This window comes from Pezoporus flaviventris, unplaced genomic scaffold, assembly GCF_033815535.1.
Source record: "Pezoporus flaviventris isolate CSIRO_AGI_PZ_B2104156 unplaced genomic scaffold, CSIRO_AGI_Pfla_v1 ptg000371l, whole genome shotgun sequence".
In the NCBI taxonomy this organism is placed as follows: domain Eukaryota; kingdom Metazoa; phylum Chordata; class Aves; order Psittaciformes; family Psittacidae; genus Pezoporus; species Pezoporus flaviventris.
Window position 1 is genome coordinate 111,973 of NW_026892918.1, and position 17,921 is coordinate 129,893.

At 47.0% G+C, this 17,921-nt stretch overlaps 1 protein-coding gene across 1 annotated transcript; it reads right to left on the reverse strand.

Annotated features, from left to right (window-relative positions):
* Window positions 1–9,397: 9,397 nt before the first annotated feature.
* Window positions 9,398–16,354, reverse strand: LOC133263606 (uncharacterized protein C11orf24-like). Its single transcript, XM_061443446.1, has 3 exons — window positions 16,188–16,354; window positions 12,460–12,576; window positions 9,398–11,240 (listed from the first exon to the last, which is right to left on the reverse strand). The coding sequence occupies exons 1-3, from the start codon at window positions 16,342–16,344 to the stop codon at window positions 10,045–10,047; spliced, it is 1,470 nt and encodes a 489-aa protein (XP_061299430.1). The 5' UTR covers window positions 16,345–16,354; the 3' UTR covers window positions 9,398–10,044.
* Window positions 16,355–17,921: the final 1,567 nt, after the last annotated feature.

Sequence of the window (17,921 nt, forward strand, 5' to 3'; positions counted from 1 at the left end):
GCAGGGGACCAAAAAGACGACGAGGGTTGGAAGCGAGTTCCAGTTCGGCGTCGTGGGAAACCCTCCCCCCTTCCTGCCCTGCTTCCCCAGGTGTCCCTCCGTAATAGGTTTGAGGCCCTGGATCTTGAAGGAGAGGTAGGTGAGAATGTGGGGCAAGGCCAGCCCACAAGGCCACATAGGAAAAGGCGGTCGACTTTGCACCTCAAGACTGCCTCTGTTAAGAAAGAAAGAAGGGTCATTGTAGTAGGGGATTCCCTTCTGAGAGGAACAGAGGGCCCGATATGCAGAGTTGACCCTCATCATAGGGAAGTGTGTAGTCTGCCTGGAGCCCAGATCAGGGATATCACTAGGGTGCTCCCCAGCCTGGTGCACCTGACAGACTACTACCCGCTGCTGGTCTTCCAGACAGGTGGGGAGGAAGCTGCTTCCCGCAGTCTGAGGGGGATGAAGAAAGACTACAGGGCCTTGGGGTGGATGGTGAAAGAGTCTGGGGCTCAAGTGATCTTCTCCTCACTCCTTCCATTTTCCACTGATGATGTGGGAAGGAATGGGAAGATTCAGTTCATAAACAATTGGCTTCGAGACTGGTGCTACAGGCAGGGCTTTGGAGTCTTTGATAACAGCTGGTTTTATAGGGCACCATTCTGGACAATGACAAGTGGGAAAGGTTTATCTCACAGAGGCAAAAGGATGCTGGGGCACGAATTAGCAGGGCTCATTTGGAGAGCTTTAAACTAGATTCGAAGGGGGATGGGTTTGTAGCTGGGCTTGCCCCAGTCGGGCAGCACTTCAGAATTAATGAAGACTGGGAGGCCTCCTATAATCCTAGGGTGAAATCGGTGTGCTCAGCTCGCTCCCTGGAATGTCTGTACGCCAATGCGCGCAGCATGGGAAATAAGCAGGAGGAGATGGAAACCTGTGTTAAGTCAGGAGACTATGATCTGGTGGCAATTACAGAGACGTGGTGGGACAGCTCACATGAGTGGAATATAGTCATGGAGGGCTATGTCCTTTTCAGGAAAGACAGGCCAGCCAGGAGGGGTGGTGGGGTTGCTCTTTATGTGCGAGAGCAACTACAATGCACCGAGTTCTGTCCAGGGACAGATGACGGGCGAGTTGAGAGTCTGTGGGTGAGAATTAAGGGGCAGGCTGGCAGGGGGGATACTGTTGTAGGTGTCTGTTACAGACCACCAGATCAGGGTGAGGAAGTTGATGAGGCCTTCTACAGGCAGCTGAGAGCGGCCTCACAGTCACAGGCCGTGGTCGTCATGGGGGATTTTAACTTCCCTGATGTTTGCTGGAAGGACCACTCGGCAACCGAGGCACAGTCCAGGAGGTTCCTCCAGTGTATGGATGATAACTTCCTCCTGCAAATGGTGGATGAGCCGACCAGGAGAGGAGTGCTGCTGGATCTCATCCTCACTAACAAGGATGACCTGGTTGAAGCAATAAGGGTTGAGGGCTGCCTTGGTTGCAGCGACCACGAGATGGTGGAATTCAGGATCTTGTGTGGTAGGACCAGTAGAATAGCAAGTAGAATTGCAACCCTGGACTTTAGCAGGGCAAACTTTGGCCTTTTCAAGCAATTGCTAGGGGAAATCCCATGGGCAAGGCTGCTTGAAGGTAAAGGGACCCAAGATAGTTGGTTGACATTCAAGGATTGCTTTTTCCGAGCTCAAGATCAGAGCATCCCGACACGTAGGAAGTCAAGGAAGAGGTCCAGGAGACCTTCGTGGCTAAATAGGGAATTGCTGGGTATGCTCAAGTGGAAGAGGAGAGTTTACAGGTCATGGAAGGAGGGGCTGGCCACTTGGGAGGAATATAAGGCTGCTGCTAGAGGATGTAGGAAGGCAGCTAGGATGACTAAGGCCTCCTTAGACTTAAACCTGGCGGGAAGGGTCAAGGACAGCAAAAAGAGCTTTTTCAAATACATGGCAGACAAAACTAACACCAGAGGCAATGTAGGCCCACTGATGAACGGGATGGGTGCCCTGGTGACAGAAGATACAGAGATGGCAGAGTTACTGAATGCCTTCTTTGTCTCTGTCTACTCTGCTGTAGGCAGTCCTGAAGAGCCCTGTACCCCTGAGACCTTAGATGAAGTCAGGTCGACGGAGCGGTTTGCCTTAGTCGATGAGGAATGGGTTAGAGACCAGTTGAGCAATCTGGACATCCATAAATCCATGGGTCCAGATGGGATGCACCCACGGGTGCTGAGGGAACTGGCGGAAGTCATTGCTAGACCACTCTCCATGATCTTTACCAAGTCTTGGGAAACGGGAGAGGTGCCTGAGGACTGGAGGAAAGCAAATGTCACTCCGGTCTTCAAAAAGGGCAAGAATGAGGACCCGGGTAACTATAGACCGGTCAGCCTCACCTCCATCTCTGGGAAAGTGATGGAACACCTTATCCTTGGTGCCATCTTAAGGCATATCAAGGATAAGAGGGTTATGAGGGGCAGTCAACATGGCTTCACCAAGGGGAAATCATGTTTGACCAATCTCTTAGCCTTTTATGAGGAAATAACACAGTGGATGGATGATGGCAGAGCAGTGGATGTGGTCTACCTTGACTTCAGCAAAGCATTTGACACAGTCTCTCACAGCATCCTCACAGCTAAATTGAGGAAGTGTGGACTGGATGATCAGGTAGTGAGGTGGACTGCGAACTAGCTGAAGGAGAGAAGCCAGAGAGTTGTAGTCTATGGGGCTGAGTCTAGTTGGAGGCCTGTAACTAGTGGAGTGCCTCAAGGGTCAGTACTGGGACCGGTATTATTTAATATATTCATCAATGATTTAGATGAGGGAATTGAGTGTACTATCAGCAAGTTTGCTGGTGACACTAAGTTGGGAGGAGTGGCTGACATGCCGGAAGGCTGTGCTGCCATCCAGCGAGACCTGGACAGGCTGGAGAGTTGGGCAGGGAATAACTTGATGAAATATAACAAGGGAAAGTGTAGAGTCCTGCGTCTGGGCAGGAAGAACCCCAGGTTCCAGTATAGGTTGGGGAACGACCTGTTAGAGAGCAGTGTAGGGGAGAGGGACCTGGGGGTCCTAGTGGATGACAGGATGACCATGAGCCAACACTGTGCCCTTGTGGCCAAGAAGGCCAATGGCATCCTGGGGTGTATTAGAAGGGGGGTGGTTAGTAGGTCGAGAGAGGTCCTCCTTCCCCTCTACTCTGCCCTGGTGAGACGGTGAGACCGCATCTGGAATATTGCGTCCAGTTCTGGGCCCCTCAGTTCAAGAAGGACAGGGAGCTGCTGGAGAGAGTCCAGCGCAGGGCAATGAAGATGATTAAGGGAGTGGAGCATCTCCCTTATGAGGAAAGGGAGCTGGGTCTCTATAGTTTGGAGGAGACCGAGGGGTGACCTTATTAGTGTCTATAAATATATAAAGGGGGAGTGTCACGAGGATGGAGCCAGGCTCTACTCAGTGGCAAACAATGATAGGACAAGGGGTAATGGGTCCAAACTGGAACACAAGAGGTTCCACTTAAACTTGAGAAGAAACTTCTTCTCAGTGAGGGTGACGGAACACTGGAACAGGCTGCCCAGGGAGGTTGTGGAGTCTCCTTCCCTGGAGACATTCAAAACTCCCCTGGACACATTCCTGTGTAACATTATCTAGGTGTTCCTGCTCTGGCAGGCGGATTGGACTAGATGATCTTTCGAGGTCCCTTCCAATCTCTAGCATACTGTGATACTGTGATACTGTGAAGTCCAGGGCTACCTCTCGGCCCATTTTCATGGCCGGCCTTTTCCGGATCGTCTTCTTCTGGGTCGTCCTGTAACCTCGGTCTCCGGATCGGCCTCCGACGCAGCAGTGTCTGGTTCGCCCCAGCGACGGACTCCTTTCAGTTAGTCCAAGCACCCGGGTCCGTCACGCCACCGCAGCAGCATTGCCCGCGCTCCCCGGCCACTGCCGCCGGCGCCGCTCACTCACCGTTCCGGGTCCCTGATACTCAGGGCCCTGTATTCCAGGTCCCCGTTAACCGGGGCCCTGTAATCCGGGGCCCTGTAACCGGGGCCCTGTATTCCGGGTTCCCGGTAGCCTGGGCCCATTAGTCCATGGTCCCTATTCGGGCGCCATTTGTAAGCGGCGAGGAGAAGCAGACAGGCCAACCCAATATGGGTGATAAGCAAACTTCTACTTTATTTGTGATGCAGTTCACTTATATAGGAGTGGTATTCAGCCACTCCTCCTTGGCCCAACAGTATTGGTTAGACCCACACAGCTTCCTCCACATTCTCCTCCCACCTCCGGTTTCCAGTTACCTGTGGGGGTCACCCCCTGCCTTGCTCGCACAGTCCTCCAGGGCTCCATGGCCCTGCTCTTAGAGTCATTCTGCAACAGGAGGGGGGTAACTGGGAGTTACCCGAAAGGACACGGGGTCTTCTGGGTCAGACTCGTTTTTTTGGCAGGTGGTATCGTATTCTCTTCCCTTGTTATTTTCTCTTATCATTATTGTCATTGGTGGTAGCAGTGGTGATTTGTGCTGTACATTGGTTGCTGGACTGTTCTTGTCTCAACCCGTGGGAGTTGCATTCTTTCGATTCTCCTCCGCATCCCTCTGGGAGCGGGGAAGGGGAGAGCCCCCGGGGGGGGGGGGGGGGGAAAGCCAGGGGAGAATCCCCGGGGGGGGAATGGGGGCCTCGACTGCTTCCAGCACAGCACCACTCACTGGGAGCGAGTGAACAAGCTGTCTGTCTGGGTTTAAACCATGACAGTCTTCTTGGCGCCCAACACGGGGCGGGAAGAGTTGAGATAACAACAGATCTGCCCAGATTAATAGTCACTCGTCACAATGCTGACTTATTGGCTCTCAAAGTTGTTGCTCTTGATCTCGGAGGTTCAGCATGTCGTACCTTACTTACAGCTGGCATTTGCTGTCTTACTGTTTATCGGTTGGGGGCCTTGGGCTAAGGTTCTTGTCTCATTGTACTTTATGCTAATGACTTGTAATACAACAGGATCATTGATCATGAAACTGATCTGGCTTGCGTTCTCAGTGTGGCTCAGTGTGGTCACCACCTTTATACTTTGGGAGGTATATAAGAAAAGTGCTTAGCAATTAGTCATCTTTTTTCTCCTTCTCGGGTGGTCAACCTGTGAAGGAGACATTCTTTTACCCTCCCAGTCGTTCCCCCCCCCCCCTTCCCCCCCCCAAGACCTTTTACAGCATCATTTGAGAGTTTTGAAGTTCTTGAATGGCCTTTAAATACTGTTGAGACTTGTTTGCTGATTGGGATGGGCATCACCATGTTGGCACGCTTACAGGGTGTATTTTGCCCATGACCATTTTGTCTGATTTCAAAAGTTAAGCAGAGTGCAGGCCACAGTTTGCTTTTACTTGGAGGGGTGTCCAGTTCACTTGGAACCAACTGCCCCAGGGGTGGAAACATAGCCCTACTATTTGCCATGGACTGATCCCGACTGCACTTGAACAGGGGCAAGCTCCAGAACACCTGCAATATGTTGACAACATTATTGTGTGGGGCGATACAGTGGAAGAAGTCTTTGAGAAAGGGAGGAAAACCATCCAAATTCTGCTGAGAGCCAGTTTTGCCATAAAATGGAGTAAGGTCAAGGGACCTGCAGAGGAGATTCAATTTTGGGGCATAAAATGGCAAGATGGACATAGACAGATCCCCACAGATGTGATCAACAAGATAACAGCAATGTCTCCACCAACTAATAAGAAAGAAACGCAAGCTTTCTTGGGTGCAGTGGGGTTCTGGAGAATGCACATCCCAAATTACAGTTCGATTGTAAGCCCTCTCTATCATGTGACCCAGAAGAAGAATAATTTTAAATGGGGCCCTGAGCAACAACAAGCCTTTGAGCAAATTAAACGCGAGATAGTTCATGCAGTAGCCCTTGGACCTGTCCGGACCGGGCCAGATGTAAAGAATGTGCTGTACACTGCAGCTGGGGAGAACGGTCCTACCTGGAGCCTCTGGCAGAAAGCTCCAGGGGAGACTCGAGGTCGACCCCTCGGCTTTTGGAGTTGGGGATACAAAGGATCTGAGGCCAGCTATACCCCAACTGAGAAAGAGATACTGGAATCCTATGAAGGGGTTCGAGCTGCTTTGGAAGTGATTGGCACTGAAGCACAGCTCCTCCTGGCGCCCCGGCTGCCCGTGCTGGGCTGGATGTTCAAAGGCAGGGTCTCCTCTACACATCATGCAACTGATGCTACATGGAGTAAATGGGCTGCACTAATTATACAACGAGCTCGAATAGGAAATTCCAGTCGTCCAGGCGTTCTAGAAGTTGTCATGGACTGGCCAGAGGGCAAAGATTTCGGAATGTCACCAGAGGAGGAGTTGGTGCGTGCTGAAGAGGCCTCACCATAAAATAAAATGTCAGAAAGTGAAAAGCAGTATGCCTTCTTTACTGATGGGTCCTGCCATACTGTGGGAAAGTGTCGGAGATGGAAGGCAGCTGTATGGAGTCCTGGACGACAAGTTGCAGAAACTGCTGACGGAGAGGGTGAATCGAGTCAGTTTGCCGAGGTGAAAGCCATCCAGCTGGCCCTGAACATTGCTGAACGAGAGAAGTGGCCAGTACTTTATCTCTATACTGACTCATGGATGGTGGCAAATGCCCTGTGGGGGTGGTTGCAGCAATGGAAGCAGAGCAACTGGCAACGCAGAGGTAAACCCATCTGGGCTGCTGCACTGTGGAAAGATATTGCTGCCAGGGTGCAGAACCTGGTGGTGAAGGTACGTCATGTAGATGCCCATGTACCCAAGAGTCAGGCCACTGAGGAACACCAGAGCAACCAACAAGTGGATAAAGCTGCTAGGATTGAAGTGGCTCAGATGGACTTAGATTGGCAACATAAAGGTGAATTATTTTTGACCTGGTGGGCCCATGACACTTCAGGCCATCAGGGCAGAGATGCAACATATAGATGGGCCCGTGATCGAGGGGTGGACTTAACAATGGACACTATTGCCCAGGTTATTCATGAGTGTGAAACGTGTGCTGCAATTAAACAAGCCAAGCGGTTAAAGCCTCTTTGGTATGGAGGACGATGGTTGAATATTTATACAAATATGGGGAGGCCTGGCAGATTGACTATATCACACTGCCACCAACCCGCCAAGGCAAGCGCCATGTGCTTACCATGGTGGAAGCAACCACCGGGTGGCGGCTGGAAACATACGCTGTGCCCCATGCCACTGCCCGGAACACTATCCTGGGCCTTGAGAGACAGATTTTGTGGTGACACGGCACCCCAGAGAGAATTGAGTCAGACAATGGGACTCATTTCCAGAATAACCTTATAGACACTTGGGCCAAAGAGCATGGCCTTGAGTGGGTATATCACATCCCCTACCATGCACCAGCCTCTGGGAAAATCGAACGGTACAATGGGCTGTTAAAAACTACACTGAGAGCAATGGGTGGGGGAACTTTCAAGCATTGGGATACACACTTAACCAAAGGCCACCTGGTTGGTCAACACCAGAGGATCTGCCAACAGGGCTGGCCAGCCCAGTCGGAACTTTTACATATTGGAGAGGGGGACAAAGTTCCTGTGGTGCATATGGCGAATTTGCTGGGGAAGACAGTCTGGGTTACTCCTGCTTCAGGTCAAAGCAAATCCACTCGTGGGATTGCTTTTGCTCAGGGACCTGGATATACTTGGTGGGTAATGCAGGACGACGGGGAACTCTTGATGTATACCTCAAGGGGATTTGATTTTAGGGGGAAACAGCCAATGAACTTAATTGTATGCAGTTGCCTGCTATGTAATACTTTTGTAGCCCATCAACTAGATGTCTTCAGGGCATCAGCGACTAGCCCTGACTTCCCTCCTACCATCATCCCAACAGAGGATAAACTTTGATAGAACCAGACGAGTTCCGCACTAAAGGAACGACCGGTAGCAGCAGGCAACGATCCAATACTGCACACAGCCTCTCCTGCCCTGAAAGACTCTTACAAGAGATGGAACCTGACACAATGGACGGAATTGAATCGGCAGCATTATAGGAATTGGTCCATGCACTAAAAAAATGATCTCTTTCTCTTGGTCTGTGTGTGTATGTGGGATCTGAGCATGAAGTGAATGGTATGGAATAAGGGGTGGATACTGTCCTGGGTTTAGCAGTAGCAGTCGATTTTTCTCCTTCTTGGTAGCTGGTGCAGCGCTGTGTTTTGACTTTCAGCGTGGGAACAGTGCTGATAACACCAATGTTTTGAGTTGTCACTAAGTAATGTTTACCCTGACTTGTGAGGCTCATGCTCTGCCAGGGAGGAGGGGAAGCCGGGAGGAAGCAGAGACAGGACACCTGATCCAGGCTAGCCAAAGAGGTATTCCATACCACAGCACGTCATGTCCCAGGGTGGGGTGGTAACTGGGAGTTACCCGAAAGGACACGGGGTCTTCTGGGTCAGACTCGTTTTTTGGCAGGTGGTATCGTATTCTCTTCCCTTGTTATTTTCTCTTATCATTGTTGTCATTGGTGGTAGCAGTGGTGATTTGTGTTGTACATCGGTTGCTGGACTGTTCTTGTCTCAACCCGTGGGAGTTGCATTCTTTCGATTCTCCTCCCCATCCCTCTGGCAGCGGGGAAAGGGACACAGTCCTCGACTGCTTCCAGCACAGCACCACTCACTGGGAGTGAGTGAACAAGCTGTCTGGCTGGGTTTAAACCACGAGAATGATGAATAAGAAGTTTCTTATACAATACAAAGTAGCCTCTTCCACGGTAATGACTCCCTCCAAATTCTAAACAGCCAAAGAATTTGGATAAATAACCAAACCAAAATCCAACAGCTCAAATTCTGAGGTTTGCCTATTATCAGCCTCAAGATAACATGCAAGCAGAATTAAAGAAGAGTAAAGTAATTCAAAGTGAGAGGCAAGATATCAGTCTGGTAAAAAAATAATACACTCCACTCAGAGTCCACATACGTTCCATTGATCTAGCATTTTGCTATTGGTATGTATGTGTCATTCAAATAAGACGCATTAATCACTGAAAAATACTTCCTGAAAATTAATTGTTTCTACTCACACTCTCAGATGCAGATCTTAGCAGGTGAGCTGCAACACCATGTGCAATAAGGTTTCCAAACTACTAGCAACTAGGAGCTGGTCCTGAATGCAGAACAAAAACCTGAACAGAGCCTGATGCTCTACATGTGAAAGACAATAAGCAGTAAATGGGCCTGCATACCCGGGAGACTGGAAGCATGCTGCTCTGATATTACAGAAGCAGTACCCTGGAAGAGGATCAGCATCTTCTCTGACATGTCCATACATCCAGTGAGGCCTTCAAAGCTCCCACACCTGAAACATAGAAGTAGAGCTAATCTGCCCTCAAAGCCACTTGCCTGCTTCTGAACTGTCAGTGACAGGAACGAAAACAGAAATGCAATAAGATATGCTCTTCCAGGGCCCCATTTATTAAGTGAATACAAAAATAATATAATTTAAGTGCAGAGGCACAATAATCTGCTCCATGGCTAAAAGATATCTTGGGTTAGCAGTAAACGCAGTTCACAATGCCTTGTAAACAGACCTCTTTACAAGCAAGAGGCATACTGAAACATGACACACCTTGGATTAGAAGTTACCTGTTGCAGCAATACTCCCCACTTCTCATCTTGAGATTTCAGGGCACTTCACAAAACATTTTCAGAAGAGCCCATGTGAAACAAATGAAACACAAGCAACTTGCACTGTAAAAAGTTGAGAAAGTACCACAGCATGTTCCAAGCATGATGGCTTTTACCCCTTGTCAGGTTTGGTTTGCAATGAGAAATAACAGCCAAAGCTACTGTGCATTATGGAAGTTTTAAAAATGAATACTTCTTTTTAAAATTATTTTTACAGCAACCTGTGGCACAGCTGAATAAAAAATAACATTTTTCTTAATACAGTACATGGCATTTCTCCTCAATTGCACAAGTAAATTTGGAAGCGCTTTCAGTTTGTGTTATAGGCAAACAGGAAAGAAAAATAAGTCAGGCAGGCCTTCAGTCTCCTTTCCATCTCTCTGCCCACTGTTTTATCCCCACCCTTTCACATCTGAGAGTCCACATACATTCCATTGATCAGGTAATCCACCTGCGTGTAATCCTTCTTCTTGTAGCTCTCATAGGCCTGCATAAGGAAAAGAACTATAACAGTTATGAAAAACACCATACCAACTAAAAGCACTGCAAGAAGCAAACTTTTATCCACCAAGTACTGAGTCAGGGGCTCTGCTGCAATGAGAAGATACTCATTGTCTATGTCCTGAGTTTCTGCAAGGCCCGAAACTGTTGCTTTGGGTGCACCTGCTGGAACGATGGCTGTTGAAAAAATGTGAGCTGTTGACTCTATCCCATGCCCAGGCACAGTTTCTGCTATATGGGCAGTAATTAAAACTGTGGCACTTCTTGTAGAGCCCATATGAGAAGTCGATTTACTCAAGGATGTTGTGGCTATACGTGCTTCTGAATCTAGATTTGGCAATGTAACAGGGAGTGGATTCACAGAGTGAGAACTCTCCAAGGGTGTAATTTTCATGGCATGAGTGGAAGTAGTGGCAGATGTTCCTACAGCTGGTGGGATGGAGGTGGCCAGTGTTGTGGTCAGTGTCTTCAGGCCAGCTTCAGTAGTGGTGGGGCTACTAGAGCAGGGAGTGCTGGTGGTGGTGATGGCTGGATTAAACTGCTCTGTCTGACTCACTGGAGTACCTGAAGTGACAGTGAGAAGAGCAGAAGTGGGGGACAACCCTGAGACAGAGCTACTATTTCCTGATTTTTCAGTGGTGGCCACACGCTTGGTGACATGGCTGGATGTGGAAGCAGAGATGTTACCAGACGTGGGAAAAGAGGGAATGGATGACATAGCTGTAGAAAGATGACCAGAAACTTCACGGGCATTTGAGGCTTCAGCAGTTGTTTCATAAGCTGAAGTGAGGACAGTTGCATTTATAACATCTTTTGTTATGTCTGTGACAGCAGTGGTGGTTGCTATGGTGGTGGTAGCATTGCTTGCAATTGTTTCTCTTGCAGTTGTTGTTACGGCTGTGGCAGCAGTGTTAGTATTGCTTGCAATTGTTTCTGTTGCATTTGTTGTTACATTTCCACTGTCAGCCCCAAGAAAATCCCTCAGATGAATCTTGTGAGTTTGAACAGGTAAGGACAGGTTTTCCACATTGTTTTGGTCAACTTGTGCATTCAGCATCCTCCTCTTTTTCTGTGGATAGCTTTGGTGGTGAAACAGGATTCCTTCAAAAAGACAAAAACAATGAGTGTCGTAAGACTAAAACTCTCAAGATCAAATCTGACTTCAAACCCCAACATGCAAACCAGAACACATTCTGCAGCACATGTAGTACAACTGAAATAAATCAGTCCTAAAGTCAGCAATTTTTTTTTTTTTTTGGGGGGGGGGGGAAAGGGCAAGATGTTGTTTGTCATTTGTATTTGCCTCAGACCACTGGCATTTGCCCAACCAAGGAATTATCTCCACAAAAGGGGAGTAAGGAAGTGCAGAGTTGCAATGTAGAAGCACATTATCAACAGGAGTAGCGTTACAAGTGCCAGCTCCTGAGAAGAAGCTCTCACACTTTCAAAGTTACACAGCATCAACAAAGCCTTCATGCTTAGATTCATAATTTCCATCTCTCAAAACTGAGTGGAAATTTCCGCTTACACTTTCATACTTCAGAAGAATCTCCTTCACAATTAGTGACCTAGATTTATAGAGACCTAAATCCCATCAAAGACCTTTGCTTATCAAAGGTCTGTAGCTATACTGCAAAGAAAACTTTGCCAAGCCAAAAGAACCATGGACAAACTTCTTTTTTCTAAAAAAAAAAAAAAAAAAACCAAACCCAAACCAAAAACAAAACCACAACAACAAAACCAACCAACCAACCAAAAATCAACAAAAAACTTGGGTACAGCAAACTCTTGAAACATACTGTAGAAAATTGATTCCCCAGTTTCCAACAAGCTCCATTTTGTTGTTGTGTCACTTAATTAAAATTGAAGACCCTGGCACTGTAAAGTCACCATGAGCAATTGCTACTAAGGCTGCTCCCATTATAGAAACAGCCTGCTGCCTCTGGCGCAAAATCCTGCAATCTCTGGAAAAGCAATGCCAAAGCATTTTTCCTTTCTCTTAAAAAAATGTAAATACATCTGTTATGCCTTTATGTTCCAAAGGAGGGTGCGTGGAGTGCAAACAGCTTGAATGAATGATGTGCTCAATATGGTGACAAACTGTTACTCAAAGACAGATCATGTACCTGTAAGTGCCAGAGTCCTCACAAGGCTGAAGAAACAGTTTTTCCAGTGGACTAAGTTCACCTACAGAATCGTCCTGCAAGGCATCTCGCAACCCATTTCTCTCTGCGAAAAGCCAGTCAATGTGTAAACACAGGCATTTAAAGCAAAAGGACAAGGATCCTGGATTTAGCAGGAGCCTGAAGCATGGAATTACCTCCAAGCAGATCTTTGATGTCTCGTTCCCCAGCATTGTGGCACACACTCAGCTGGTGACAGCGGAAGAGGATGCAATAATTTTGGTAGGGCACAAACCAATTACAGTGATGGTTACCTGAAAACAACAGAGAAAATAAAGTCATGTTATCACAGAATGGTTTGGGTTGGAAAGGACCTTAAGATCGAGTTCCAACCCCTCTGCCATGGGCAGGGACACCTCCCACTAGATCAGGTTGTCCAAGGCTCTGTCCAACCTGGCCTTGAACACTGCCAGTTAAAGAATCTAACCAGTTGGGTCACTACACACTGTATACTGAATGCACTGCTTCAGGTCTGTAATTAAAGAATTAAAAACAAAACTAAACCCCAACCACAATAGCTGGAAGGTCAGGCCTTAAGGGATCCTAACAGCCTTAGTGAAAACAACTGGAAGATTAGTTCAATCAATATAGCTGCTGCAGCCTACCTACCTGCTTGTCTTTTGGTATCAACATCTCCTAACAACAGCAATTTACTCACCCAGACAATGACAAAGAGAGTGCTGTACAGTTTGGACCCATCTAAATGCTAGCATTAATCCACATGTCTGAATAGGGGGGTAGGGTGAGGGGAAGTGAGCTGTAACTGAGAAGCCACTCATCACCCATGGGAGAGGGCTCTCATCTCAGTGCTTGGAGTTCCACAGAAATTTACTCTTCATTTGCTGAACCAATTACATTTCAAGAAATTAAAACCCACTCCTCAGAAATGAAAGCACATTTGGATGTGCCCCAATTCCAAATCCCACCTCCTGTCCCTCACCTGACAAGCCACACTAGTGGAGAAATGCAGGCCATCTACTACTGTAAATCATGCCATTTCCCATTTCTTGGGAAGGGGAAAACAAAAAGCCACCAGCCTCTCTTGCACTGGCTACTTGTCTAAGTCAGTCAGTTCAGAAAGATCAAGAGACAAATGTGGTCAGCATCATTAAAACACCCTGGTTTCTGATGCCTTCAGGATGGTATCCAGCTGCTCATGACTTCCCTGTTGCTCCCCAGGAGAACCAGAGACCTCTACTGAGCTGTACTGATTAATACTCTCTCATGCAACTCCAGACTGAAGCTCCAGCCGACATGTACACTGCAAGACACATGCCACCCAGTGGCTCCTTTTTGCTTACTTCTAATTAGGAGACAGAAGGAAAAAAAAAAAAAAGAATAAAAATGTGGAAGGACAACAAATGTTCTTCAGAGCTATTCTGAAAGGAAACTATGTAGGCAGATGCCAAGGTTTTCCCTAAAACTGGTTTACTTCATGCTTAAGCCTGCTGCTACTGGAAAGAAACTGCAGATACACATAGGCAAACAGAAGCCAGGTAAGCAGCTGCACTGTGGAATTAGTGAGCAGGAATATTTGCTCTTGCAGCCATGTCATATTTTTCCTTTATTTTTCCCAGAGTATGCAGGATAGCCCAAAAGTATGTTCTCAGAGCTAGATTGCTCAGATGACCAGGATTTTCCCCTTCAGCTCTGGACTGGCTGCCATAGAAGAAACTTGAGAGAGCTCTGAATATGGCTGAGGATGCAAATGCAAGAGCATGGTCTTACCTTCCAACACAAGTTCACCACATTCATGAAGCACCTGGGAATCCTGGATTGCCAGATCTTTGCTAAGATGCTTGCCCTAGCAGTATCTGGAGACTTGAACCCATTGCATTAGACAACAAATGGAGGTTAAATCTACTACCCATGTTGTCAGCCCTAGGGAGTTTTGCTGCTTTTATTAGCATGCAATTGAAGTGTCAAACTGTTTCATGATACTGATACAATCACAGAATGGTTAGGGTTCTGTTTTGTGATATGTTAGTTTGCTAACTACGTACCCTGGCTGATGCTGTGGGTGCTTGAAGGCAATGCTGGAATAGCTAGACCAGCAAACATTCCCTTTTCTGCAGAGCATATCTGAGACGTGAATATACTAGCAAAAGTTCTTCTTGTGACAGTTACACTACTCCAAGTTAGTGATGTGATTTGTACCCTTGCTGTCATAACATCTGCAGAATAGAGCCTAACCAGCCAGGAATGTTATTTTTCCACTTCTCCAAGCAACGTAGCTGTGAGACGCCTCCCCATGCAACCTTGGCCTGTAAGTTAACACTACACTACCTTAAAAAATAACAACCACTGCTCCTTTACTGACAGTTACATAGGTATAACTATTCTGACACCTAAGCCTCAGGCCTCACATTTGTAATGAAAGAAAGCACAAAAATAAATAGGGGAAGGTGGGAATGGAGAACAAGAGCAGTAATGCTGATCTTAAAACCTGAAGTTGTTTTTTGGTTTGTTTTTTTTTTTCTTAAAGACATTTCAGGTCCTTCTTTCTATGCACATGGCTAATACACTGATATGAAGAGCTTGCATATTTTCCATTTCCCTTGACACCAGGCAGTGCAGCAGATGGGCCATCAAGTAACAACTAGCAATAAACTGCTTCAGTGGGTTTAATACAGAACATAAAACCTTGGTTTAGTTTTGTGTCCATCCTGAGGGTGGAAAGGGTCACCTAATTCCAGAGGGTCCACCCCTTCTGCCCAATAAAGGCAACACTCAACTGGACTTGCTCTGTACAAAACAGAGCAGGAGAGAACAAGGTGAAGGGCATAAAAAAAAACGTGGTTGAAGTCAGTCACAGGATGAAGCATGCACTCAGATCATCTCCCAGCCCTGACCATGGACTAAATTCCTCACATCCCCAGGATGAGGCAGCTGATAGCAACTTTTCTACCCTTATCAAAATATCAGGAAGTTAAAATTACATGGGCAGTGTTTAGAGATTCTCAGGTGGAACAGACAAACATGCAGTGCTACATACCCTAAGTGTCAGCAAAGTCGGTGTGAATGTGTCATCTTTCTATGGTTTACCACCTTAAAAAGCAGGAGTTTTCACAGCTCTGGTGCCTGGGAGACAAACCCACTCATCTTTTACCTCCTAAATAAAACAGTTTACAAAGGTGCTTTCTTTCCACCACGAAGGGAAGTCTCATGTTTAAAATAAAGGTTTGAAACCACTGGGCTTTAGAAAAAGGCATCTTTATGATATTCCTATCAATCCGATTGTCAGACATTCATCCACCTGAATCAAGGTCTCATCTTCACCACATTATCACCAATTGTTTGTAGGTGCCACAAGCTTTCAAGTGTGGCTAGATAAGATCAGGGCCTTCATAAGGACAATTCTGAAAAACTCATTTAGAAGTTTAATGCTTTTTAAAGACACCAGAAGAAGAAAGCAGAAGGCTCTCATTCTGCAAAACTTGTTTAACCCTTCATTGCAGGATACGATTGGTTTCTTCTGAGGTAGAAAAACCACACATAAATACCAGTGAGCACAGACTACTCATCCCAGTGCAGCCATCTACAAGAGCACTGTTCACTTGCAAACATCTGGCAGCATGGAAAAATCATTTTCAAGTCAAGTGACCTAACACTGTTTGCAAGCTGCCAGTGCTCACCAAGAACACATGCATGCTGTTTCTTACAGAAGGTAGAAGGGCCCTGGGAAATGGTTGTTCTGGATTCAGTTTAATCAGTTATTTAGCACCACTGGACTGCACAGAGCCGCCGTAACTGTAAATGCCTGTAAACAACTGAAATTAAGAATGACAGTTGTCAGGGAAGCAGAGGAGACCTTTAAGGAACAGAAAACACAGCTGAAATTTCAGCTAAGGGACAAGACCTTCACCTGAAGCACCCAGGCTTTGACAAGCCTGCCTGCACTCCTTTTCAGTTGTAAGCATGTTTATTCGCACTACATGGACTCCTCTCCCTTTCAGGACAGAAAACCTGTGCTCGCATATACAGAAAGAGATCAGCAGGAAGAATACAACGGCAGTCCACATCTTCAGGGTTGGCCTTTGTACTGGGTTCAGCAGTAGCAGTCATGTTTTGTTTTTTTTTTTCCTTTGTGCTAGCTGGTGCAGTGCTGTGTTTTGACTTCCAGCCTGAGAACAGTGTTGGTGAAGTCAATGTTTTCAGTTGTTGCTAAGTGATGTTTACCCTGACCAAGGACTTTGTGAGGCTCATGCTCTGCCAGGGAGGAGGGGAAGCCGGGAGGAAGCAGAGATGGGGCGCCTGACTCGGGCTAGCCAGGGAGGTATTCCATACCACAGCACGTCATGGCCGGGGTGGGGGGTGACTGGGAGTTACCCGGAAGGACACGGGCTTCCGGGTGGAACTCATCTTCCCTGCCGGTGGTATCGTATTCTCTTCCCTTGTTATTTTCCCTTATCATTGTTGTAGTTGATAGTAGCGGTGGTGATTTGTGTACATTGGTTGCTGGACTGTTCTTGTCTCAACCCGTGGGAGTTGCACTCTTTCGATCCTCCTCCCCGTTCCTCCGGGAGTGGGGGAGAACCCCGGTGGGGGGGGGGACACGGACCTCGATTGTTGTCAGCTCGGCACCACTCACTGGGAGTGAGTGAACAAGTTACCTGACTGGGTTTAAACCACGACAGCCTTGCAGAGAGGCTTCTTTTCCCAGGAGCAGCTCTTTCTTATCTCGCTTTCAATCCACTGCAGTATTCCTATTAAAAAGAAGAAAACAAATCAATTTATATCAAGCAATTTTTATATTAAATACACTCCTATCAGCAGGAATGGGAAAAAAATATATACAAAATGAAAGCAAGTATCATTACACACAACATACAGGCAAGGATGCAGAAGCAGGAAGAAAAAACCATTCCCGAATTCACAGACAGGCACTTTCTTCAAAAAGGCTACTTTGGTCTTCTTCCCTCAAGCCCCAACAGAGAACAGTTCAAGTCAAAAGCCATGTATAAATGGCAAAAATCAAACCCCACAGGTGTAGGGCAGCACAGAGATGATGCTTTTTGACACGTTCTGGGACCCATAATATTGTTCCCAGGCTCAGCAGAAGGGTTTGCACCAGCTAAAGCACACTGTTAGTATGGGAACTATAGTCGTGGCTCTACCCTTACACTAAGTCAGTTGAAATCAAGCATCAACCTTAGTTGATTCCCGCTCATTGCAAAAAAAAAAAAAAAAACCTAAAAGAAACTTTGACTGAAAACAAGCAAAAGCCAATATTTCAGGTCTTCCGAAACATTACACACACATGATCTGTTGCTGAGGAAGATTCACACCCACAGTAAGGCTTCCCCACATAAAACAATGAATAGGCTATGTCTTTTCTTCGTTACCAATGCACACATGAAACACTGTCCCTGTGGATGGGCCCTCACCCTTCAAGTCGCTGGAGCAGCTTCCATTGACTTCAGAGCCCATCATCAGCCTCTACCTGAATTTACCCTGTTTCCAAGACTTATAAAACTGTATATGAGTTCAGCCTGAACAAGACCAACTGTAAGTCTCTTCCTTAAGCAGTTTTAAGGTGAACTTTCCTCCTCATCACTGTAGCAAGCTTTGGTCTTCATCCTGCAGTTCTGAGGAGAAA

Bases quoted from the DNA above. Each gene is read 5' to 3' on its own strand.
- LOC133263606 (XM_061443446.1), bottom strand. From the start codon at position 16,344: ATGTGGACTGCCGTTGTATTCTTCCTGCTGATCTCTTTCTGTATATGC. The intron at 12,577-16,187 runs GTGAAGGTCTTG...TGTTGTTTTCAG, and splicing joins TCAAAGCCTGGGTGCTTCAG to GTAACCATCACTGTAATTGG. The intron at 11,241-12,459 runs GTAATTCCATGC...GTCTTTTTGAAG, and splicing joins CATCAAAGATCTGCTTGGAG to GAATCCTGTTTCACCACCAA.